The sequence below is a fragment of the Vespa mandarinia genome, chromosome 4, assembly GCF_050613455.1.
Source record: "Vespa mandarinia isolate Hongniang chromosome 4, ASM5061345v1, whole genome shotgun sequence".
Classification (NCBI taxonomy): Eukaryota; Metazoa; Arthropoda; class Insecta; order Hymenoptera; family Vespidae; genus Vespa; species Vespa mandarinia.
This window is the reverse complement of record NC_140813.1, coordinates 1,478,301-1,505,000: the sequence shown is the minus strand read 5'-3', so window position 1 is coordinate 1,505,000 and position 26,700 is coordinate 1,478,301. Positions and strand designations below refer to the sequence as shown.

The following is a 26,700-nucleotide window of genomic DNA, read 5'->3' as shown; positions in this document are numbered from 1 at the left end:
CGATCCTCCGAAACATCTGTCAATATTTTCAATCACTTTTTTTTTTGCGAAAAGAGACAACTTTTAATGTCGATAAAGAAAAAAGAAAAAGTGCAAGAAATCCTATCTCTCTCTCTCTTTCTCTCTCTCTCTGAAAAGGAACTTTTCGATTTCAAACCTACTCCCTTTCCAACCACCTCTCACTCCCATCCTCATCATTACCATCCAATCTCCGTTCTCATCTTTTTCTTTTTTTACTTCTTTCTTTTTACTTTTCTTCTCTTTTATTTTATTTTAGTATATTTTATTTTACTCTCTCCTGGATATAAATATGACAACGGAAGTTATGTGACCTGCGGATTTTGAAAATAATGATTATGATTTTTTTTTGTTCGTGATCCTTTGATTCCTGAAAAATGCAACGAGAATTATTAAAATGTGAGTTCTATTAAAGAAATATTTATTCGACGATTTAATTTTAATAATAATATAATCAAGAAATATGTCGATGTTAATTATTATTTTTTTTTAAATTGTTTACAAATTCAAATGTGTTCACGAACAATCCTAACTTTTAGATCAGTACATACGAGATCTTTTCATATAAGTAGACAATGATGAAAATGATTTTGTCGTCTTTTTATAAAACGATGATAATTATTCTCAAATAATTCATATCATTATGGAGTTAGTAACTTCATTAGAATTAACTTTTTAGACAAATATTATGAAATTTGTTGTATATCATCACATGATTGTAATAGTGTTATCATCAATATAAATAAAAATTACATCATATAATAATTGTAAAACAGAACAAGTGTCATTGTATGACACTTTTACAGATGAAGATTTCAGTTTCTTAACAGCCTAAGTTTGAAATGATGGTGACAATGATACATAAGTCCAAAACTATTTATAAATGGCAAATTCAGGAAGATTTTCCTAATAAAGAAATTGTAGAATTTAAGTTTAGCAAATAGTTTAACTTTAGGAAATATATGCACTTAGAAAATCAAATTATTAATATTCAGTCACAAACATTAGAAGTAAGAAACAATTCTATTTGGATTAATTCCAATACAAAGAGAACAGTTTTATAACAATTAAAGTTATATATAATGATGACAGACATTAGATCTCATAAAACTAAAAATAATTCACATTATATGATAAGAGATTAATTAGCATACTTAACAAGTTCCAATTCTGTGCTACTTTCAAAAATAATGGTGATCAATACTTTAACGCTGCAAATAATAAATATATCATTTAAATCGTTAAATAACATCTTAATTTGTAACAGGAAGCTGTGAAATAGAAAATCCTACAAACACATTTCTGAGATCATCAATACTATGATAAATAATGGACTTATTTAATTATCATAAAATATAATTACTTTACAAATATCAATATAAATTACAATAAATAAAACTATACAATAGTCGTTACAAAAAAAAAAAATAATATATCTTATCTTTTAACAACTACGTTAAAGACTATATCAAATTATATAATTAAGATGATAAAAAAGATTGTTCAACTTATTAATTAACAAAATTTAAACCAATTAAAATTCCTACACAAATAATTAAGATACTATATTTTTCTGACGGAAAGAATAGATTTAATAACGTTAATTTAGAAAAATTATTATACTCAAACTTTAATTATTTTTAATAGATCATCGATTGTTAAAAGATGAAATTTCAAAACAACAATGACTACATTAAAAAATTTTATAAAATATATGGAAGACAAATTAAAACTTAATATTTATCAAGTATTTATAAATAGATTCTTGAATCAAACTCTTTTATTACGTATTCCGCAGCAGATGGGGGACGACACATGTCACATGCTCTTCGATTACGAGTGCTTCATAAAATTTGATTAAGTCGAAATCAGGCATCGCAGAACCATTATTACGTTTGAACCGTTCCTTTGTCAACAACTGAGTTCGGATATATATATATTTTTTTTGTTATTATTATTATTATTATTATTATTATTATTATTATTATTATTATTATTATTATTATTATTAAAAACGAGCATTATCTGAAGTTTATTGGACTTTAAAAAAAAATATATATATATATATGCCTTTGTTTATTGGAAGAATAAATAAAAATATTTAATTATAATTAAAGATATTTCAATTTCGTATTATCAATTAAATGGACAAGCGAGAATTGTGAAAAATGAAAATATTTTTTATTTCTTTTTTTAATATCACTTAGTATCTTTGTTTAAAAAAAAAAAAAAAAAAAAAGAAAGAAAGAAAGAAATATAAATATACCTATACGTATATGTATTCGATTGATAATTTACGCCAGTCACGATCACTTTTATAGTAAGAAAGAAAGAAAGAGAGAGAGGGAAGATAAATACCGTATGATTCACCTGTCCTAAGTGAGAATGATTTATTCTTCTCTTTGTGTATTATACCTAGTAATTTAAACTAGAGGTGTATAATAAATATGATGTTACACGTATCCGATGAAGGTACTTTAACAGATGATTATTAATCCGATGATCGATGAATACGATCAATTTCAACATTGTTTAGATTAATAAAATTACATCAATTTATATATCATAGATCGTTATCTTTATTACGTTGTAATACATGAGTTTTGTAATGGTAAATTCAATTGTTGATATTAATGCGTATAAATAATTGTACGAATGGGTTCATTCATGGATAAAAGGTGACTTAGCGATATTTGAAAATATCTATCATACATGTATGAGTTCGTTAAAATGAAAAGGAAATACGATCGATCGTATTGATATATATTCGTTCATTTTGAATGGAATGAGGATATCCGTATCGTCATCGAAGAAAACAGTTCTCTCTCTCTCTCTCTCTCTCTCTCTCTCTCATTTATTCTCTGTACTCTATGTACATACATACGTATATATGTAAAGATATATATCTACGTGTATAAATATCTTCTCCTTGCACAAAGAGCTTTATCCGTTTTTAATCGCTCTTCGACTTGCCAGTCAGTCAGTCAGTCAGTCAGTCATTCAGTCAGTTAGTTGAGCAGCAACGTATTATCATGCATCATGACTCGTGTGAGATCGAATGAACAAGAAAATTTGCAGAAAGAGAAAAAAAAATAAAAAGAGAGAGAGAGAGAGAGAGAGAGAGAGAAAGAAAAGAAAAGAAAAGAAAAGAAAAGAAAATGTTCGATCAGGCGATAATGATCATTCCATTCGCATTTGTTAGAAATACGTGAATGATTCATATTACATATACATATATGTGTATTTCTACGAAATAAACGAGGGATTATTTTTCGTATTAGAAATTCTTATCAAGAGAAACGAGATCGGTGAAAAGCGATAAATAGATATTATTCAATGAGATATTATTCATTATATTAGACGGAAATTATATTCTAATAAATTATTTGCTTTCTATTCTCGAATGAATTACGATACACGTCTTTATTTCTTTTTCTTTCTTTCTTTTTTCCTTTCTTTCTTTCTCCTTTCCCTCCGCTTTTTCTTTCCTTCTTCAATATAATTGGAATTTCTTTCTGATTTATACACTGATGATTCGTATTCTACTGTTATTAAATATTAAACGTAACTTTTCTTAACGAGCAAAAAAAAAACTTTACACGCATGTGAAATTCTTATTAAAATGAAAAAAAAAATGAAAAGAGAGAGAGAGAGAAAAGGAAAAAGATATGTGTACGTATGAAACATAATATTCAGATTCACTATGAAATATTTTATAAGAAATTTTTTTCTATGAATGTACATACACATATACATATATATATATATATATATAGTTTACCTAAGGTTTGCTCTTTTTTAAAAAGTAAAACTAATTAGTCCGCGTAAACGTTTACGTTATTGTCCTACGCTTTTGATTCGTTTCGTACGACAATGAATTCCAACGACAATGGCCACGGTAATCGATTTAGACTGCATTCAAATGTACGAACGGAAGTTAGCAAGATGCACGTGAATTGTGAACGAGCAGTGAACGATGAAAAAAAAAATAAGAAAAAAAGAATGGGAGAAAAAAAGAGAGAAAGAGAGAGAGAGAGAGAGACAGAGAGAGGAAGAAACGAAAGAGATTAGAAAATGCTGATTCTCAGATATGCCTCAGAGCGATAATCGTAAAAATTTCAATTTTACAAAAAGAATTCATTTTTAATACTTCTTTATGTAAAAAGAGAAAAAAAGAGAGAGAGAAAGAGAACGAAAAGATGAATTTCATTACATATCTCTCTCTCTCTCTCTCCTTATATATATGTATATATATATCCATCTAATTTCTCTGTCTCTCTCTCTCTCTCTCTCTTTTCTCTCTCTCTTTTTTTTCTGTAGAGCCCTTCCTCGATATGCATCAGCGACCTGCCTTAATGTAGCGTGCATATGTAATAACGATTAGCCTATGCCGGATACAATGACTCGATGAACGACAAACAGCATGCACGTTCAACTTATATATATGTACATATATATATGTCGTGTACTTTATGTACGAACATATGTATATAATGTACATTGGCCGTTGACCCATAACCTTAAAATTCGAGTTCAATGATAAATTCGTTTATACATATGTTATATTTGTGGTAAACTCGAAATATGAAATTTTAAAAATGTAAACAATAACAAACTCGATAGCTCTAATAAATCAATCGATTACGAAACTTTGAGGCATCAACATCATTATATTTTATTCAAGTACTATTATTTCTTGAATTATTTAATATTATACGTCTTCCAAAAATATATCGAGCTTTAGGATTAAGGATTACTTACATTGTATTATTTATTCATTGAAATAATCAATATTAGTCATTTTCAAACGTTTTTTGTTCGTTAAATTAAAAATTGAATTGTTATTATGTATTCATATCTTTCGTATACACGTGGTCCATTGGCGCCAAATTATCGACCAATCAAATCACATTCGCCATGACACTTTTCTTATTTGCGGGATCAGTATAACGTCACCTATCTACATGGTAGTAGTTTTGTATTCGAACGACGAACGTAAACTCGATCGGTTAAATCACTCTGTTGTAATTTTTAAAAACTTGTTTCAGCTTTTTTATATTAACACATATCTGTATACATATATACACATATTTACACATACCATATTGTAATAGTATTAATATATTTTTTGGAAATATTTTTTACGTTTCATGAAAAACGTGGTCCTCTTTCTTATATATACCGAAAGTATCTGTGTTACCACTACTATATTATTACTCCGTGGTATTTTATTTGCTTATACTTTTATTAAGTATATACCAGCAGTTCCGTTATAAGCCAAACTGACTTATCTACAAAGCAGCCATTTAAGTTTTCAGTGTCTGAAATTAACTCCCCCCAAGCGTAGCTTGGGCGGAATTCGTATCGTAACACATTACAATTTATAATGCATTTTGTAAGACTATCTATACAAAATATTTATATTATTCTTTTGAGAGTATAATTTAATTCCAAACGAGAAAGAAAATGTTGAGATTTCTTTCGCGACGACGAGCACGTAGTGTAACTGGGCAAAACACCTCGTCCCAGATTAAAAATCAGAGGTTACTTAGCAATAAAAATGTTGTGCAATGTAGAGTTGTTTTATTAGATGGAACTGACTTGCCAATAGAATTATCGGTATGTTTTCATTTATATATATATATATTTATATAAATTTTACATATCTAAATAATCAATTGTGTATATGTGTGTGTGTGTGTATGAATGTACATATATATATATATATATATATATATATATATATATATATATATTTATTTATTTATTTATTTATTTTTTGCAGAAAAAAGCTTTGGCCAGTGATTTATATGAACAGGTATTTTATAGTTTAGATTTGATAGAGAAAGATTACTTCGGATTACAATATACGGATAGTAATAATGTTCAACATTGGTTGGATCCAACAAAACCGATAAAAAAACAAGTAAAAAGTAAGCACTGTTATTTTAATTGTCAATAGTTAAATGTGTATTATATGTTATTTACATTATACGTTTAAAAATTTTAAATAATAAGTAAGAAATTTTTAATAATAAATAAGAAATATATTGTTGTTCTAACATAGGATTTTATTATAGTTAATTTATTTTTGTTTTTTTTCTCTCTCTCTCTCTCTCTCCTTTTTATATAGTCGGACCGCCATATACACTCAGACTCAAAGTAAAGTTTTATTCTTCAGAACCAAACACATTGCGCGAAGAATTAACTCGGTATCAATTTTTTTTACAATTAAAACAGGATGTATTAGAAGGTAAACTTCATTGTCCACATCAAGTGGCTGTTCAGTTAGCTGCCTTGGCTCTTCAATGTGGGTATTATTAAAAAGATTTATGATATTTGATAATAAGAAATGTAATTGTGTAATATACGATAGTCGGATTTATTTTAGCTGAATTAGGCGACTATGATCCAACTATGCATAGTGCTGCAACGGTATCTGAATTCAGATTTGTCCCAGGACAAACAGAACAAATGGAATTAGAGATACTTGAGGAATATGCCAAATGTTCAGGTCTCAGTCCAGCGCAAGCCGAATCGGCTTATCTCAGTAAAGCGAAATGGTTAGATATGTATGGAGTTGATATGCATACGGTTCTTGGCAAGGATGCATGTGAATATTCATTGGGTTTAACGCCAACTGGAATACTTGTTTTTGAGGGGATGCAGAAAATTGGTTTATTTTTTTGGCCAAAGATTGGTCGTTTGGATTTTAAAAAGAAAAAGTTAACGTTGGTAGTGGTAGAGGAAGATGACGAAGGTAGAGGAGAACAAGAGCATACATTTGTTTTTAGACTAGTCAATGAGAAGGCATGTAAGCATTTGTGGAAATGTGCGGTAGAACATCATGCCTTTTTTCGTTTACGTGCTCCTGTCAAGGGTACCAGTGGTCGTCAAAATTTTTTCCGCATGGGATCACGTTTTCGTTATAGTGGAAAAACTGAATTCCAAACTACTCAATTAAATCGAGCTCGCCGTACTGTTCAGTTTGAACGCCGACCGAGTCAAAGATACGCGCGTCGACAAAGTCATGTTTTACGAGAACGTCAACGCCAACAAGTAGATCAGTTACAGCAACCACTTACTAGTCAGTAATAAATATATTTTTCTAAAATTTATTTTTTATTTTTTTTATTTTTTTTTTGTTTATTAGACTTCAGAGTAAGTAAAAATTATAAATTATAATTTTTAGCCGAAGAAGAACCTCTGCAACGTCAGCCAAGTCACAGTAGTACAAAATCGTCAGATTCCAGTGTACAAGGGGCATCATCACCTTTGGTAGATTCTTTGTTAAAATCTCTTGCTAAAGATCAACAACCTCTTGAATCAAGAAATCAAACAGCAGTTGTTAATACCGAAAAAGAATCTGAGCCTGTAAAATCTACATTACCTGTCGACAATGCAGCTAATCAAGTGCAATTAGTACCTAATAATCAAGTCGGTGGTACTTCATCTTTACCACCTCGTACTCCAATACCACCAGAATCACTTAAATGTAATATATTGAAAGCAAAATCCCTTGAACAGGGTAAAAATTCCAATTTAATTTCTATTACGTCTGTGGACCAATCTGCAGTTACAGTAAAAAACAGTCAGCATACTGATGCGGCAACTATTGTTTCAGTGGTAAGTTCAATTGAATTGTCACAATTAGAAAAACTTGTTATTATTATTTTGCTATAGGATTTATTTTGCTTATTATGTATTTAATTGTATTGTGAATTTGTCTATTTATATCAAAAATTAAGTTTGCAAATGCATATATTTGTAAAGTACATATATATGTAGAAGAGGTTACACAAGAAAACGATAAAGTCTAGTCCTTTGAATTCATGTCCTATGTATATTGTTTTGCATAATCAGCTTTCAGCTATAAAGTCGTTTGCTTTCTTTTGCGTTTCCTTGACTATAGGGCGGAGATAAATTAACACTTTCCGTTAGTGGAGCTGAAGTAAGCCCTTCATCAGATTCCACTGTAACCGTAACACATTTCTCCTTGGACAATTGGGGCCAAATAGAACAAACAACTACACCATTCAATCCAAAATCAAATCAATCTCAAAATCCATTCAATCCATTTACTACCGATAGTAAAAACGAAGCTACTAATGATGGTTCTGATATTACTGACACAGTCAATACAGAAGATGAAAAGAAAACGAATACAAATCCTTTTATAGATTCTAATCCATTTTTGGGTTTACTAAATCCATTTAAAGAATTACAACCAACAGTGGAAAAGAAAAATGAGCCAGATACTAATGATAAAACAGCTCAAGCAAGAGTTGTTAAAACTGAAGAGATTCAAACTATAAGAACAACAATTACACACAAGGTTAGTTTTATCATCCCTCTGGTGCTTGCAAATTATATTTAAGACCTATAATGCTAGCTGTGCGTTTGCTTCATTTTATATATTAATTATATGTATGTTTAAATTTTTGTGATACATTGTCAATGAGAGAAAAAAATATGCTTTGATCTTGTACGTAAATGATATCATATGATTTTTTATTTTATCTATTATAAAGGATGATAGCCCAGCTGTATCTGATATTAGTCCATGGTTAGTAGCAGATCCATCTCAAGCTCCAACAACAGAGCAATCACCAGGCAAACAAACAGTCATAACTAGAAAAACGGTAATAACGACACAGCTATAAATTAATAATTATATATTTGTTATATCCTTTTATTTTTACATACAACACATTCCTATTATATACTTGATGAAATAATGGCAACAAATTAATATGATTTCCTTTTCAGTCTATTTATTTGTTTTTCATCTTGTTTAGTTTTTCTTCTTTTTTTATTTTTTTATTTTATTATTTTTTTTTTTATTTTTTTTTATTTTTTTTTATTTTTTTTTATTTTTTTTTAATTTTTTTTTAATTTTTTTTTTTTTTTATAAATAGATCACGTAAATTTATAATTTCCAAATAAGTAAAGAAATGCGTGTGATAAAGTATTTGACAAAAGAAAAAGATATTTTTTTATAGTAAATAAGTATTCATAGATCATATGACTCTGAAATGAAGTTTGCATTTATATATTATTTAAAAAAGAAAAGAAAAAAAAAAAAAAAAAAAGAAAAAAAGAAACGAACAAACAAACAAATGCATAACTTTTTTCGTATATTTACATTGCATTTAAATATGCTTTATGTTTCATAGTATTATGATACTAACTCACAGATCTTTTAATAATATATTATAAATAAGTGTCCTTACAGTTCAGTAAATGCGACAGTTCATTAAATATGCATTTATACCAGATAAAACATGGTGCTTGTGTTCGATGTAAAGACTATAAAGAAAAAAAAAAGGTTCAAGCATTTATATATTATATCAATGTGCCTTTACATTTAAAAAATAAATTTATTCTGGAGTTAGTATATATATATATTGATATAAGTAATATGTATCTTAAAAGACATTTCCAGAAGCAAAAAGAATTTAGAGCAATGTATACTGTTACTAGAACAACATATATTATATACAACAACCGTTTCATATATACATACATATATATATGTATATATATATATATATATATGTATATACTGTTTTATTATTAATATTAAGATATTGCCATCATGTTATTGCATATTATATATAAAATTATATAAAGAAGGGAAATGTCTTACAGACAATATTTTTACAACTACAAATGTGAGAACGATAATGATTCAAATCAGCTAAGATTTTTATGCAAGACTCCTATAGATTGTGCAATATTATATACATTTTATTATTTTCAATTATAATTAATAATAATTTATTTTTATAACATATCACAAGACAGACCAATATAATAATATTTATTTCAATATTATTTAAAATATGAAAATGAATAAATTTTAATCCCCGAAACCTCCAATAAAATTTTTCATGATAAATAAGAGACTGATACTTACCTTATAAGAAATTTTTATATAAAATTTTTTATAAAATACTTGTATAAAAAAAAAAAAAAGAAAAAAAAAATATAATATAAGAAAATTATTTTAATATTTAAAATGAATGAGAATTAATATATTTTTTATGACTTCAAGGTATAATTTTAATCAAATTATATTAACAATTTATATATAAACATTTGAGATAATATTGCACAATCTGCTTATTACATAAGTGCAGCTTAACAGTATTGCTTAATATTTTAAATTGTATACATGATAAAACTGGAAAGGCTGTATTATATTCTTCCTTCATATATCAGATAAAAGTTGTTGGTAAAAACAAAAAATAAACTATTAAAAAAAATAGTATTACTATATTTTAAAAGAGATTACTGAGACAAATTAATAAGAATTGAAAGTAATGCATTGTTTTGGTAATGTAATGTATGCTGCATTTATATATATATATATAAAAAGAGAAAGATTTTAGTAATACAGATATATGCATATACATAAAGCTGTTAATTTCAAGATTTAATAAGTGAGGTAAATGATTAAAAGGTATATTACAGACTTTAATTTTACATAACATTCAATATAGCAAATTTATAAATACTTATACTTGTCACTATGATCCATTAGTAAAATTAATGAATGACTTCTCTTTCAGAATGAGAAAACAAATCCTTTATTTTCATAAGAATTCATTTGTATAATTTGTTATTCATACTATTCGTTATTAAAGTAAATTTCAAACATTGTAGCTCACATTATATTTTATTGTATTTTTTTTTATATTTCTTTTTTTTACTTTTTACTTTTTTTTTTTTTTTTTTTTTTTTTTTTTTTTTTTTTTTTAACTAATAAATCATTTTTCAGTATCAGAAAACTTTTCTATGGACGGATACGGCCAAAAAGTTGTTTTTTTTTTTATTTAACTAATGCCACTATAACAATATGTGTTATATTAATAAATATTTATGGAAAAAAGTACTCACTTTGTCTGTATTAGATATACAGAACAAAGTAATGAATAATATATGACATATAATTGTTTTTTCTTTCATTTTCAAATTGATTCATTAAAATGATTCGTACTTAATTTAATTTTAATCGAATCTATAAGTAATTTATTTACGAAAATAACGAATGACATAGTTAAAGAAGATGTGGAAGTATTTTATATATTTTACTTAGATGTACTTATATAAATGTCAATAATTGCATATAAAGCATAACATAGATTTGAAATATATACAATATATAAATGTAAGTAATTGTTTATCATATATTATAGTAAAAGCTCTTTTCCTCGATGCAGGAGTTATCTTTTTTTTTTTTTTTCCTTTTTTTATATTATATAAATTTTACCTTTGTTATGCTTCTGTATAACTATTGACAGACATTCATTACATCATATTTACATATTATGCTTGATATAATATATATAATGCTAAGGATGCTTTTTATGATTCTATTTTTTTTTTTCCCTTTCATTTCAGATAATGCCATAAAGCATAATATGTAAATGTAAGCATTTTAAATGACACACTATTTCATTCGAGTACCAATATATGAATACATTATAACATTAATAATAGGCAATTTTTTTTTTGCTTATGTCCTTAGTCATTCTTAATTTGTGTTATGTATTCAGATATATATGTGTGTACATCATATATACAACACATACATACATTTACATTTGTCATGTATTTACACACAATATTATTATTATTATTATTATTATTATTATTATTATTATTATTATTATTATTATTATTAATAATATTAATATTGATACCCTGATAAAATCCGTCCTAATGTGTGTCATATGCTGTGTATTAAGTAATGTATGTACGACTTTTGCTTTTTAATAAAAACATTGTATCACTAAAACAAAATACCGGACTTTGAAAGAATTTTTTATATATGTAATTAATTAAAATTATTTATTATTTTGCAGACCTACATATCACAAAAATAATTTCTTGCTAGTCAAATATATAATATTTTTAAATTTCGTGTTTACATGATTTTGTTATATATATTAAAAAATTTTTTTTCTTTTTCTTTTTTTTTTGTTTTTTTTTGTTTTTACCTAATCGTTAAACATAATAATTCGATAATTTAATATATAGCGTCGCAAAACATATAAAAATTACTAGAAATAGCAATTTCTTTTTTTGTTTTTTGTGTTTTTAATGAAGATATGCAAAAATAATTACTCAAAGTTTCTTTTACAAAATCCTTATTTTAAAATCAGCATATTATTCTATAGGCCAAAATTAATTTATAATAATATCTTAGCGCGAGAATATTTAATGACTATTGATAAATGTTGATTATATATACTAATTATATTATATTAGAATTATAACAAACAATCGAATATTGTGACAAATATTTAAGTCATGTTTATATAAATAATTAAGTAGGCATGTAATTATTAAAATGATATATTGCATGACGTATCGCTTATTACGCTGCTTCAACTTTAAGTAGTCATATTATTGTATTCAATATACATAGTATTATACACAGTATTCGCGAATTATTTTTATATCATTTCACTTCAATTTGTGCCTAATAATTTAGTTTATCTCAATATTATTTTATATATATATATATATATATATATATATATATATATATATATAAAAGATTGCTTTTAAAAATGGAAGTACTAATATTTAAATATCAATTCCGTATATATACATACATACATATATATATATATATATATATATATATATATATATATATATATATATATAGGATCACATACACACACACACACATATATATATACACATATTATATATATATATATATGCGAAGCTATGGTGCACAATAGGTCACTTCATTATAATTGAGGCTATTAAATAAATATTTAACAACGCTTAATTTTCTATAATTCATAAATAATAAGATAATAAATTTTTTCTATATCTAGTTATAAAAAAATTCATATGTCGTAATCGTTCTTTAGTTTATCGAATATTTACATTATTACTTTAAAAATTGGTATTCGATATATATCACACTAGAAGCATTAACAAATAAATATATCTGGCTAATGATTTCAATTAAATTAAAACATACATCTATTGATTTTAATCTGTAAAATTAATTGATTAGTCAACATTAATATGTTAAAACGTATAACACTGGTCGATTCAAACTTGTAATATTAAATAGATTTAAGTAGGTATTCCTTTTTACATTTTTTTTTTCTTTTTTTTTCTTTTCTTTTTATTTGTATTTTAACCGAACAACCTAATTTCGAATAAAGCAAATCAAAGCAGAACTACGTTAGATAGGATTACCCATGATAAAAATGTATATTTATATATTGATTATCTACCAAAATATTCTACTTCCCCCCATCCTATCTAAACTCGTTCTTCTTTAATGTGTATTATATTAATCTATATTATTAATAATCTATTTTATAGCAGATCGTTCGCTGCTGTGCGGTAAACTTTTATTTGAATCAGCTGAAATATCACTACTGTTATCTGGACTGTATTCATTTCTAAAAACACTGTCAGATTGGGAATGCGTTGGCGTTGATAATTCTGATACCAAAGGTGTAGATTCATCATCACTATCGCCAGCTGCGGATGTTGACGAAGTTGTTCCAATCAAACGATCTTTCAACTTGGATAATTTTTCCAAGCTAGCGTGTGGAACATTAATGGGTATCGCCGATGTCGATATCGTTGGTATTGTATCGTCGCTAAGGGTTGATACAGAACGTCTTTTCTTCGCCGAATATAAGGAAGTTGTTGGCTTTAAAGGTATATTATTTCCCACGTAGTTTTCATCGGTGGATTTAGATCTAAAGGCAGGTCGAGGTGAAGGTGGAGGAGAAACAAAAAGGGAGGACGGTCTGCTATTGCAATGACTCCCAGTTCTTCTTAAACTTCTACTACGACCATGAGAACAAGTAGATCTTGTACTTCGTTGAGAAGCTATGCTATGTTGAGAATTAGCGCGATGTAGATGTATCGTTGAGTCACATGAACTATCGTCAGAACTTTCCCGTTCATTGTTAACCGGTACCCAATGAAAAAGTGGATTGGTTTGTAGAAGGACGTAGTCCGTATCCTGAGTTGACGCAACTCGTCCTAAAAACAATAATCCGTTGTCATGTCTTCTTCATTTCTCTCATGTTTATTCTCTTAAGAATTAATATCGCTTTATAATTATTTATATATTGGTGGTATTAAAGAGAGAGAAAAAAAAATAAGAAGAAACAAGGCTTGGACAAATAAACACATATAAATATACAATATACAATGTACAGATGCACAATAAAACACAATAAAACAAATCCCTGTAACAAGGAAACGAAAAGAAATTTTTTTCTCCTTTCTTTTGTGTTGGGTAAACATTCAATTTATTTGTATTATTGTATACAGCTTATTTTTAAAATAAAGACGCATCAGTCTTTTATCTTATGAATGTAAGCTGCAATGAAGAATAATATATTATATTTATAAGCACACAGTTTATTGCTAAAATTCTTATAACATATAACACATTGCATTTGGATATTTTACACGTGGTAAATAAAGCATACAAATTTAACACTATTAGGATTATTATATGCAACATGTATTAATTTTTAATATTATACGATAAAATTTATTGCTATTTATATTTTCTCTTTTTAATTTATTTTTTACAGATAGATTTTTGAATTACGGACATTTAAGGAAAATTAAAAAATTTCTTATTTTATATTAAATAATACTTAAATAATTTTATCCTTTTTCTTTTATATAGAAATATATCATTATAATAATAGCTGGCCCTTATTATATCGCAGGAAAAAATAGATTTTTGCAAAATTTTTAAATTATAACAAATTCGAACTTAATGATCACATTAGAAAATTAAATCACACGTAAAAAATTATTTCATTTAATAGTATTAATATATGTTGCATATGAAATTGTTTCATTTTTGTACTTTAATATTTCAATAAGTTTTGTACTCGAAGTCATTCAATATTTTTTTTTATGATTACTTCCAAACTTATTAAATCGTTTATAAAAGATTAATCATACAAATAAAAGTTCTTTTCATTTTTTTTTCTTTCTTTCTTTCCTTTCTCTTTCTTTTTTTCTTATGAAGTATTGTTAATAAAACGCAAAGTGATTTTACTACTCACTAAAAACAACAATTAATGCAATATGACAATCACAAGTTATTTAACATTTTCAAACGTAACAGAGTAAATATATATCTATGGAAGTTATGTACTACTTAGAGCACATTGAAGCATCTCGTCAATTAACAATATGAAAAATATAAAACTCTTTTGAAAATAAAACATGTCACAGTACTTTTTTAAATGTTCGAACTTAACTATATATGTATATACTTAAATATATCAGATCTACGTATTAAATCTAACAAATTATATACATAAAAACATTATTTCATTTATATATTGCATATGCAATTATTAAAGAATGATATCCCCTTCTATTGATATGTATAATCACTCATTATATATCGCAATGCTTTGGCACATTTATTTTAATTGTAATATTGAATAATTTCAAAACGAGAATTAAAAATTTTATAATATGGATCTATCTATTTATAGTGAATATTTATATAGATTACATATTTATTGTCTCTGTTTATATATATATATATATATATGTATATATATATTTACAAAAATAAGATCTGCAATACTGTCACATTATTATATCTTTCATTGAAATAAAAAAGCACAAAAAAAAGATACTATTACATTATAAATAATAATGCAGTATATATACATACATACATACATACATACATACATACATACATACATATATATATATATATATTTCTTTAATTGAACTGTAGCTTTCCATTACTATTATTGACAGTATCGCAGTATCAGCAAGGTTGCTGTGGCTCTTGAATAACAACCAGGGGCAGTGAAAGTGGTAGAGAAGAGGGCTCACCTGAAAGTGAGTCTGTTGGTGCCGTCGATGGATTTGGAAGATCCAATACATCTTCGCAAGCTTCTTCATTTAAGGTTTGTAAAGCACCGCATATCATTTGTTCTTCTAAAGTTACCTGCGATAGATCAATATCATGTATTTTCTCTTTCAGAATGTACCTTTTTTTTTTTAAATGATAAAAAAAAGAATTGAACTTCAAATTGAAATATTCTATAATAAGGTATAAAAATTAGGAATAATCTCACCTGATACTAAAAGCCAAGATACGAATGTAAGAGACAATATATATATATATTGTATTGTATGTATGAGTTTATTTATTATAAAAATTTATTTTTTATGATCATAAATAATCTATTTACCTGCTTTTCCATAATAGATTGTTTTGCTTGATCCCGTCGTGGTGGTGCATCAGTTCTGGATATTCCCTTTTCTTTTTCATTATGAACAGGTACGCGAACAGAATTAGTTTGCAAAGTGTGTTCTAAAATGTAAAAATTTGATATATATATATATATATATAGAATCGATAAGTCTTATAAAATGTTTTATAGGATGTAATATTATGGTTACCTTTCCGTGTGATAGGCTCGAGCCCTACCGTAAATCGTACGCTCCGAGAAGTCTCATCTTGAGTACCGATTGATGATACTTCAAATTCTCTGAGGGATACTATTATCATACGAAATAATTCCCAATCACCAAACGCCATTTTAAGTACCTAAAAATAATATATTTTATTATTTCGTTTAAATAATTATATCATAAAATTGATATTTAAATCAATATTATGCAATACTTACTTTCTTTAATTCTTGCAAGTCACAATGAACCAAAACTTTTCCATTAATATTATTGTCTCTGATTACATTTTTATATTGCGGTGCTTGATTTATGTTAAAACCTTCGATTTTATCAAGAAGATCACAAATCTCATTCACGCCCATGGAAGATAATTTTGTTTCAAGAACTTCTGACTGTGTGTAAATAAAAAAAAAAAAAAAAAAAAAAAAAAAGAAAAAAAAAGAAAAAAAACCAACATTATAAATTTAAAATTTACAAAGGGATATAATTGAATTTCATTTTTTATAAGGATATTACTGGTAATGCAGTAGTTGCAGAAAGTGGTTTAGGTTCTGCAGGCGGTACGTGTACCCAAGGGCTAGCAGACCAATCAAAATTTGGTTGATAAGTCCATGATGGTCCTGGTGGAATGTATTGTTGTCCAGGTAAATTCGGAGTTCTATTAACTTTTATACCACGATTTGTGACATTAGATTTGTTTAGATTAGATGGATTATAAATATTAGTTTGCGGATTCCACGGCGTAATTTGTTTATAATGAGTTAAATTAATCTCTTCGTCTAATCCTTGCTGTTCTTCCTTTATTTTCTTTTTAATATAAGGATCAAGATTAATCGTAAATGGTAAAAATATTTTCATGTCGCTAACATGTAAGCTAGAACGATGAAAGGTCAGAAAAACATCCAATTTACGTTCGTCTCTATCCATTTCAAGAAGAGGCTGAACATCTTTTAGTACTGGTATTTGTGGACGCACTCTAGAAATTAAATAAATATATGGAATAGAAAAATTCATGTCTTAAAAAAAAAATATATATATATATATATATATATATATATATATATATATATATATAAGTACTTTATCATTTTCACATACTTATCGTAAAGACTTTTCAATGACATGGAATCATCCAAACTATCCTCGTACATATCATAATGTAATATCAACCAAGATGTCCTAAAAGGCCATTGTTCTGTTATGTTGATCCAACTGGCAAGATGATACCAATTAAAATCAATCTGGAATGCTTTCAATAACCTTCCAGTGACATAAACAACGTTCATTAATCTTCTCATACTACGTGGATTTACATCACTAAAGTAATCATCAGTCAGAAGCATTTTATTAAGATCTTGTGCGCCACCTAATCTATTTAGATTACTACCAATACTGCTAGCAATTGATTCACTCATTCGTAATTTTCTATTACCCTTCCAACCCTGTGGCTTTAATTTTTCATTACTATTCATTATAGCAGATTCTGTACTAAGTCTTCTATTGGAAACAGAATGATGCATTGTACTTGTAGCGGCATAGTTAATGCTCTCCTCGGCCTCCGACCAAGTCGTCTTTTTACCATGTAGTGCAGTTTGTTGGGCAACTTTCACTTTACGTAAACCACTATTTTGTAAATAAAATGGGAGATGAACCATATTACGTAAGTAATCATGTCCTCCAATATTCGATTCAGTAAATAATCTTCTACTGTTTACTTCTACTGCCTTTTAAAAAAAAAAAATATATATATATATATATATTACAAATTAATGCTCATATATTCTCATAATAATTCTCAAAAGGTACTTTCACCTTAGCTATAATATGTGGATCAATGGCTAATATCACCACAAATGGATATCCATTATCACTAAATAAAGCCTGTATGGCATCTAGAACAAGTAGAACTTTATCTTGTTCACAACTGTCTAAACCATCTACTATTAAAACTAATCTACTTTGTTGAGACATGAAGCTATCTAAGCATTTCACCTGTTTCGAATTGGAAAAAAAAATGAATTATTTTTAAAATAAGATATATTTTCATTGTATATTAATATACTTTTATATGCGCATACCATTTCAGTCATTAGATTAACTTCACTTCTTAATGTTTGTATAAAACCTTCGCTCTTTAATGTTTCTAATTTTGATATACTATGTTGCAGATGTCTTCTCTGCGAGAACACAAGCGCTTTTAACGTCCGACTCCATGTATATAAATTTGCTATAATACTGATAATTAATACTAAGGCAACAGTTATCATAATGATATGCGCTGTAACCTTCTCAATAGTTGGTCTAAAATAATAATAATAATAATAATAATAATAATAATAATAATAATAATAATAATAATAATAATAACAATAATAATAATAATAATAATATATTCCTTTATATTATTCATTAAATATAAGATACAATGTTAACTTAAATACTTACTCGTTATTAGACATATCTATGAGGTAGACTGTAAGTACTGATATACCAAGAAGTAAACTGCAGAAGCAGAATTCAAATATAACAACATATGGTAAACAACAAAGATGTCTCCACTTCCAAGTAGTGGTAGACTTATCAAATTTTGGTCTAAATGCTCTGTATAATCTCGTAGATAAAGAACCAAAATCATTTTCAATTGAATCATAAAGAGATCCCACCATTTGTACAACCGCATTTTCTCCGGCAGCCGTTGTACCGACTCTAGTTTGATCCGTGAAATAAAACTTGATCGGCTGAACGGTTATTCCATCGTGAACACTTCCGCCAGGTGGATGGCAAAATATTACTTGCAACAGTAACTTCAAAGAATTCAATTTTGTTGTAAAAGCTACTGTAAAATTGGATGGCCAATACCAATCATATCTATGATAAAACAAACAAAGAAACAAACAAAAAATTTACTTAAACGAAGGGGACTATATATCGAAGTAATTAAATTTCACGTTGTTTGATTAATATTACCTCTTATTAGCATACCAAACAAGCACCAAGAATGTGTAAATAATAAAAATAAGACTAATGCCGCACGCAAGACCAATTATCCACGATTGTACAAGAAGACCCGTTGTAACACCAACTAATAAAGACACATGTGTAACTACTATGAACAATAATGTAGAAAATTGGAATACTGGATCGATCCATTGACGTGCAAAATTTTTCATTTCCTCTGAAAGATAATATCAATATGTTGGACTGATGTAAAGACATAAAAAAAATTCCAAGCAAATAGAACTTCGTATTAACCTCTTAATTTGTTTAATAAAAATGATTTCCCAGAACCCCATTTGGCATATAAACCAACTGTTATTGGTGTTGACAGTGATGGTTCGCTAAGTATATCTGCTAACGCGCTACTGTATAAATCATAACCAAGCATATTTTCATTATCCTCGTTAGTATTAAGCCGACCTATAATAAAATTAATATAATTAATAATAATATTTCATTATATACGTTGCCAATGTGTGGTGTTACGTATATATATATATATATACGTATATAAAATTCATTCACATACGAGCACCAAATATTTGTCCTAGAATTGTCTTAGGATGATTGATGTCTATATTATATGGCGTTTCTCCTTGACGATTCGGACGATATAGTAACTGACTGTTCTTTGGATTTCTCAATAATATTTCAACTATGCCTTTAGATCTTGCACGCATAGCAATGTGTAATACAGTATCGCCTTTCCTATCGGTTGCAGAAACTTTCGCTTTTTTGTCTAACAATAATTGCACAATTTCGGCGTTGCGCGATCTTACTCCTCGTAGTAATGGCGTATCACCGTCTTTTGTTGCAATTTCTAAATCTGGATTAGCACTTAGTAATAGTTTTAGTATTGCCGTGTTACCCTTTTCTACAGCTATATAAGTTGCAGTTTTTCTATCCTAAAAGATATATTAAAAATATCTTTCATGTTAAATAAATTTGATCAATGTTTTGAATTAATTAATTTATCGTACCTTTCCAGCTATATCAACATCAGCGTATTTTTTAAGAAGGGATTCAACGACTCCTCTATGCCCGCCCTTGACTGCGTGTATCAAATTAGTATCACCAGATCTATCTTGAATATTGACATAAGCTCCGGCATTTAAAAGTGCATTAGCTATCTCGTGATGACCCTCTCGACAAGCTATCGCCAAGGCCGTACATCCATCTTTGTCAAGAGCATTTACATTCGGCTTATGTTCCAAAAGCAATAGAACTACGTCTATATGATTACCGAGTGTCGCCACAAGAAGAGCTGTCCATGAATACTATAACGTAGCAGATTTTCGTACCGGTCATTTATCTTAAAGAAAACCTGTATTTTTCTTACTTTTTTTTTTTCCTATATATATATTAATGAATAAAAGTGTCTTACCATGCCAGCCGTATCTACGTTTGCACCGGCTTTCAACAATGTATCAACTATTTCCACGTTTCCTTTTCTAGAACCCCAAACTAAAGCCGTAGTACCGTACTAGAAAAAAAAAAAAAAAAAAAAACAATTATGTTAATTAGATAAAAATAAATTGAAATTCTTTTCCAATGTTAACAATAAATTACCTTATCGCCAACATTGACTTTAGCACCATGAGCAATCAGATCTTTAACTATTTCAGAATATCCTCTACCAGCTGCCCAAAGTAACGATGATATATGAAAGTTTCCATGGGCATTGACATCAGCACCACGTGTTATTAACATCTTCACCGTTGTCGATCTACCCTTATATGTCGCCCACATAAGTGGCGTCCATCCTCCCTAAAAATCAAAATCGACAATAACGTATATGTTCGATTGAATATATATATATATATATAATCTTGAGGATCCAAATCAATTTCTTCTTCTTTAAATAGATAATTTTTTGTACCATATCGCGATGTTCCAAATCGGCGCCATGATCCAATAATTCAGAACAGATTTCTGTATGACCTTCCTTGGCCGCGCAAAGTAATGCCGTCCAATTATCCTAAAATGTTTAAAGAATGAATTATTTTGGCGTATCGTTTAATACGTTAAATTGTTCAAATAAGAAAAGTAAATACGCTTACCACGTCCTCGGCGTTAACGTCGGCACCATAATTAATGAATTCCCGAAGAAATTGGATCTTGCCTTTAGCTGCTGCAAGGATAAGGGCTGTGCTACCGTTCTGCATGAAAAAAGAAAAAGAAAAAAAAAAAATCATTAAAAAGAAAAAAGATAAATAAAGAAAAAAAGAAAAAGAAAAAGAAAGACAGAAAACAAATGCAATTAGTTCGTTCATAAATACGAAAACCTTTTTGATGTTAATAGGAATTGATTGACGTGTGTCTTTACCTCATCTCGGTCATCAACCTGTGCTCTTTTATTTTCAAGAAAATTTTGCAAACCAGCGAGATTGTCATCCGTGATGTAGCTGGCAAGCGACCGATAACAAAGCGATACCATCGAGTCAGTCCGATGCAAAGTCTGTGAAAAGTTTGATAAGAAAATGTTAAATATTATTATTTGATTTCCTTTGTTCAATCGAAAAAAAAAACAAAAAAAAAAAAAAAAGAAAGAAAGAAAGAAAAGAAAAGAAAAGAAAAAAATAAATAAACACATTTAATCTCGTTTTAAACACACTCCAGGCAATTTCAATTCAATATTCACTTACATCTAAATTGCTGTGATTCGAAATCCTTCATTCTAAATTAATCAAACACCTTAAGGAATACTTAAACACTTTTCAACAACAACAAAAAATATCTCATCCTTACCAAGCATAATTGCAAGCAGATATTAATTCTCAAAACACACAGTTTCGATCATATTTTATGATAAAAATAAATCATCGGTCGTACATGTCTTTCAGGATTAAGATGTGTTACGATTGTACAATTAATATAGTATAGTAATGTTACCTTTTTCTTTTTTCTCTTTTTTATTCTGTTTTCTTAACACATTTCAATGCTTTCGTAAATTTCGCATGAAATATGAATTTTTATTTGTAAAAAAAAAAAAAAAACAAAAAAATAAAGAGAAAAGAAAAAAGAATTCACTTGTATATTTATTCTCTCACTTATTTCGTAAAAAAAAAGTTAATATATTCTATTACATGCACACGGAGCATTGTTAGAATTCGGCACATATTAATTAAAGTGGATTATTCAATCCTATAACAATCATGTATATACCAGATAATTATTATTGATGACAATTATTTTCACAACATTTAAACTCAAGTCAATCTTTCATTCATAGATGTTAAAGGCGAAGATTATAGAAAATGAAAAGAAGAAAAATGAAAAAGAAAAAGAAGAAAAAAAAAAAAAGAAAAAAAAAAGAGTGAGATAAGAAAACGCAGCTCATTAAATGCAATTTGGCTTAAAAGAAAAAAAATTTTATGATAAATCTCCAACCCGAATCGACTCGAATCGAACAAAGTTGTATAATTAAATTTGCCAAATGATAAGATAAAAAGTTCAGTGTCATTATGAACACTCACCGTATATAAAAGTAAGTATACTTTTGACATCATTGCGAGCAAAGATTTTTTTTTTTTTTTAATTCTTTTTTTACAATTTGTATTATATTAGACAAATAATTTTCCTTCGTTTATCTCTATTTATTTGTTTGTTTGTTAGTTCGTTCAATTACTCAAGTCAAGAAAATTTTTGCACGCTTTACATAACTATTCCTCGTTTACGACAGACATTAGTTTCCATAAACTCTCGACGATCCAATCCAATTGTTCTTTTAAAGATGAGGAAGTTACGGGCACAACAACTGTCAGCTAAGATTCTGCGTCGCGCATTTGAAATTTAATTTCGATCGTGAAAAGAGATCATCGGTTAGATCGGTCGATTTACAATAATAATTTTTATCAGAATTAAATTAGGAAGTAATAGAAGATAACGAAATTCGTATTGTACGTTTATATTATAAAAGAAAGAAAAGTAAAAAAAAATAAAAAAAGAAGAACAAAAAATCAAAAACAAAAATAAAGAAAAATAATAATAATAATTATCATAAAAATTTTACAACAAGTTTCAAAATACAAAATATAATATGTTTATTTGCGCGATCCGTATCGATTCGACTTCATTAAAAAAAAAACAAAAAAAAAAAAATAAAAAAAAACAAAAATATTACAAAATTAATCCTATAAGCTCGTTTATACTTTTACCTTGGACGTGGGGAAAGAAAAATAAAAAATAAAATCGGATTTGGGATGAGAGAAGAAGAAAAAACAAATCAAAAACGAAAAAAAAAGGAACGAAACAAAATAAAAAGATCATGAAGGTTAATGAAAGAGATTTTTAAAACAATGTCAATAGAGAAAAAAAAAATTCAAAACATCGAGCGAGACAATAAAAACAAAAGGCAACGTCCAAGATTAAAATTAAAAAAAAAAAAAAAAGAACACTTGGGAACGTCAGTCCAAGTAGTAAAAACTATTTCGCGAATCCCCTTCTTCGGGCGGAGGTGTTACTGCAAGAAAAAAAAGAAGAGAAAAAAGAAAAGACAAAAATTAAAAACAAAAGAAAATAAAAAAGAAAACAAATAAAATAATAGGAAGTCCGAGAAGGGTATATTGAAGGGATATCGTGAGATCTAACACGGAACGAAAGAAACGAGCCAGGAGGAAAAGAAAAAAAAAAAAGAACAGAAAAGAAAAACGAAAAAAAATCGCAAGAAGAAAAATAATAATAACAATAATAATAAAAAAATAAAATAAAATAAAATAAAATAAAATAAAATAATAAATAAATAAATAAAAAGAAAAATAGTAAAATGGAGCTGAGCGTGTAATAAAATACAGCGGGAACACGCGGGCGTGCGCTTCGAATTGTCGTCGACTAGAATGACTAACCGTCTGCGAGTGTTTTCGTATGCCGAAGTTGAACTTGCGACCTGTTCCATCGGTCGCCGGGGCAGTGAATGTAATCACGGGTACGTGAATATGTGGAAATACATGATGATGATAGTGGTGATGATGATGATAACCAAGATCGATGTCCCAGCCGGTACTTTCGGGTATTTGAAGATGAAAAAATGGTAGTTTTAATTTACGTTTACCACCACCATTTTCATTCTTTCCAATGTTAACATTATCCTCGTTCTTAACATTATCCTCTAATCTGTTAACATCCGTCTCGTTGTACGATAAATTGGAAATGGTCACACTTCTTCTCAATCCAAGGGTATTATTTTCTTTCGTATTTGGCAAATAATTACTCGGTACACCTGGGAAAGCACTTGCCAAACTTGGCGCCAAACTTGAACAAATGGCTGCACTTGCTATACTCGATCTTCTTATAGGATTTACATTTGTACCCGACAACACATCCATATACTTAGTTGGCTCCTCTAATTCACTCGACATTGATCTTCGCTCATCTATATTTCTAGTCATTGACAATTCATTTTCTATTTTATAAGATAACGATGGATATTCCTCGATTATTTCTGATTCTTTCTTCTTCTTCTTCTTTTTATTATTATTATCTTCCATTTCTTTACTTTTCGAGATTTTATTATTCTCTTCTTCGATATTACTCATTTCTACGTTCTCGTTCTTTTCTAAATCGTTTATCACCAAGTATGATACCAAAGCTATCTTTATTACTCTCTCTCTCTCTCTCTCTCTCTCTCTGTCTCTCTCTCTTTCTTTTCTTAATCCGATTTTAAGTTTCTCCTGTTATTATTTCCAGTATAATAAAAGTGTGAGTATTAATTTTATCTCATTATTTTCGTCCCTGATTTTTTTCGAACATCTCGTTCTCTCTCTCTCTCTCTCTCTCTCTCTCTCTCTCTCTCTCTCTCTCTCTCTTTCTCTTCCAATTTATCTTCCTCTCTTTTTCTCTAGGATTGACAGAAGTAGACACGTAGACGACATCGCGAACTTCCTTCTTCGATCTCTCTCTCCCTCTCTCTCTCTCTCTCTCTCTCTCTATCTCTCTCTTTCTTTCTCCCCTTCTCTCTTGATGTCTTCGAATAATAGAAAACCTTCTCTGAAGATACATATATATGTGACAATATAACGAAACTGCGAACGTAAATGATAAATACACCGATGACGAACAATGAACTTCCTTTTGATTGTTTCATGTTTTGCCTTTCATAGATCATCGTCGTATAGCGCATAATGTCAAAGCATTATATATATATTTATATATATATATATTATATATATATATATATATTATGCGTTAGTTCGTAAACGTTAGCATCGATCAAGCAACTATGTTGTATATATGTTAATAATAGCTAATGCATGTACATATGATACCCATTGAGCTCGTTAAAACTTTTGTACGACACAAAAAAAAAAAAAAAAAAATACAAGAAGAAAAAAAGAAGAAGAAGAAAAAAGAAAAGATAAAAAGATAACGAAAATTTCTATCAAATTATATATTCCAAATAAGATAATCATGAATTGTTGTGAATATGCATAATGAAGATATATATATATATATATATATATATATATATATCTAATCATTATAATTACTTTCATTCGAATATGATAAGGAAAAAGAAGAAGAAGAAGAAGAAGAAGAAGAAATGAAAACAAAAAAAAAAAACAAAAAATTGTCAATTGCTAATTAATTTTAATTGATACCGTGAAAAACGGACCCTCGACAAAGTGGTGAATCTGAGCATCTTTTCCAAATTGATCCGTCGATCCTCGTGTTTCTTATTTATTTATTTATTTTTTTTTTTATTTGTACTTTTATTTCTTTTTTTTTTTCTCTCTCTCTCTCTCTCTTTCTCTCTCTTTCTCGATGGTGTAGCTATATAATAATAATTATTATTCTCTTGTCCACTTATTATTTTTATATGTATATATATATATATATATATATGTATATATATATATATATGTGTGTATATATATATTATATTCTTCGAGATTTTTAAAATGATATAAATCTCGCAAACGAAACGAAACAAAACGAAACAAAACGAAATGAAATGACGAATCACATGGTAGATATCTTTATAACGCGGTGCGGACGGTAACGCCGGCAAATAGCTTAAGAACATCGCGTAACACATCGCGTACGGCATTTATATATCGCTGTGGGATCTCTCCTCTCTAAAGTCGTGTACACAGCGAAGAGAAGAATCGTCTTTCCATGCGTAATAGCGCGCATTGCAATCCAACAGTGCCGTGCTATTGACTTCCAAGAACCATGAGTCGCGTTAAACAACTAACAATAATTTTAATCTTAATTATAACG

General features: G+C 27.9%; 2 protein-coding genes across 3 annotated transcripts; one reads left to right on the top strand and one right to left on the bottom strand.

Moving 5' to 3' along the window:
- Window positions 1–5,225: 5,225 nt before the first annotated feature.
- Window positions 5,226–8,782, top strand: yrt (erythrocyte membrane protein band 4.1-like yurt). Of its 2 annotated transcripts, XM_035878828.2 has the most exons (7): window positions 5,228–5,637; window positions 5,804–5,951; window positions 6,152–6,328; window positions 6,410–7,105; window positions 7,211–7,644; window positions 7,931–8,353; window positions 8,550–8,782. In XM_035878828.2, the coding sequence occupies exons 1-7, from the start codon at window positions 5,485–5,487 to the stop codon at window positions 8,679–8,681; spliced, it is 2,163 nt and encodes a 720-aa protein (XP_035734721.1). In that variant the 5' UTR covers window positions 5,228–5,484; the 3' UTR covers window positions 8,682–8,782. The 2 variants fall into 2 exon arrangements, with proteins under 2 accessions (XP_035734722.1, XP_035734721.1); XM_035878829.2 differs by lacking the exon at window positions 7,931–8,353 and having other exon boundaries at window positions 5,226–5,637.
- Window positions 8,783–12,785: 4,003 nt separating this feature from the next.
- On the bottom strand, window positions 12,786–25,222 carry Arms (Ankyrin repeat-rich membrane spanning). Its single transcript, XM_035878818.2, has 20 exons — window positions 24,327–25,222; window positions 21,809–21,940; window positions 21,543–21,641; window positions 21,362–21,460; window positions 21,052–21,249; window positions 20,867–20,965; window positions 20,463–20,759; window positions 20,012–20,387; window positions 19,738–19,902; window positions 19,453–19,660; window positions 18,931–19,353; window positions 18,564–18,786; window positions 18,298–18,477; window positions 17,584–18,209; window positions 17,002–17,461; window positions 16,704–16,877; window positions 16,474–16,621; window positions 16,263–16,384; window positions 15,901–16,015; window positions 12,786–14,055 (listed from the first exon to the last, which is right to left on the bottom strand). The coding sequence occupies exons 1-20, from the start codon at window positions 25,014–25,016 to the stop codon at window positions 13,370–13,372; spliced, it is 5,520 nt and encodes a 1,839-aa protein (XP_035734711.1). The 5' UTR covers window positions 25,017–25,222; the 3' UTR covers window positions 12,786–13,369.
- Window positions 25,223–26,700: the final 1,478 nt, after the last annotated feature.

Coding starts and splice junctions, on each gene's coding strand:
- Arms (XM_035878818.2), bottom strand. CDS start 25,016: ATGAGTAATATCGAAGAAGAGAATAATAAAATCTCGAAAAGTAAAGAA. Junction 21,250..21,361: donor ATTTGGAACATCGCGATATG/GTACAAAAAATT, acceptor TTTGATTTTTAG/GGAGGATGGACGCCACTTAT. Junction 19,354..19,452: donor GTTTGGTATGCTAATAAGAG/GTAATATTAATC, acceptor GTTTTATCATAG/ATATGATTGGTATTGGCCAT.
- yrt (XM_035878828.2), top strand. CDS start 5,485: ATGTTGAGATTTCTTTCGCGACGACGAGCACGTAGTGTAACTGGGCAA. Junction 7,106..7,210: donor GTTACAGCAACCACTTACTA/GTCAGTAATAAA, acceptor TATAATTTTTAG/CCGAAGAAGAACCTCTGCAA. Junction 7,645..7,930: donor CGGCAACTATTGTTTCAGTG/GTAAGTTCAATT, acceptor CCTTGACTATAG/GGCGGAGATAAATTAACACT.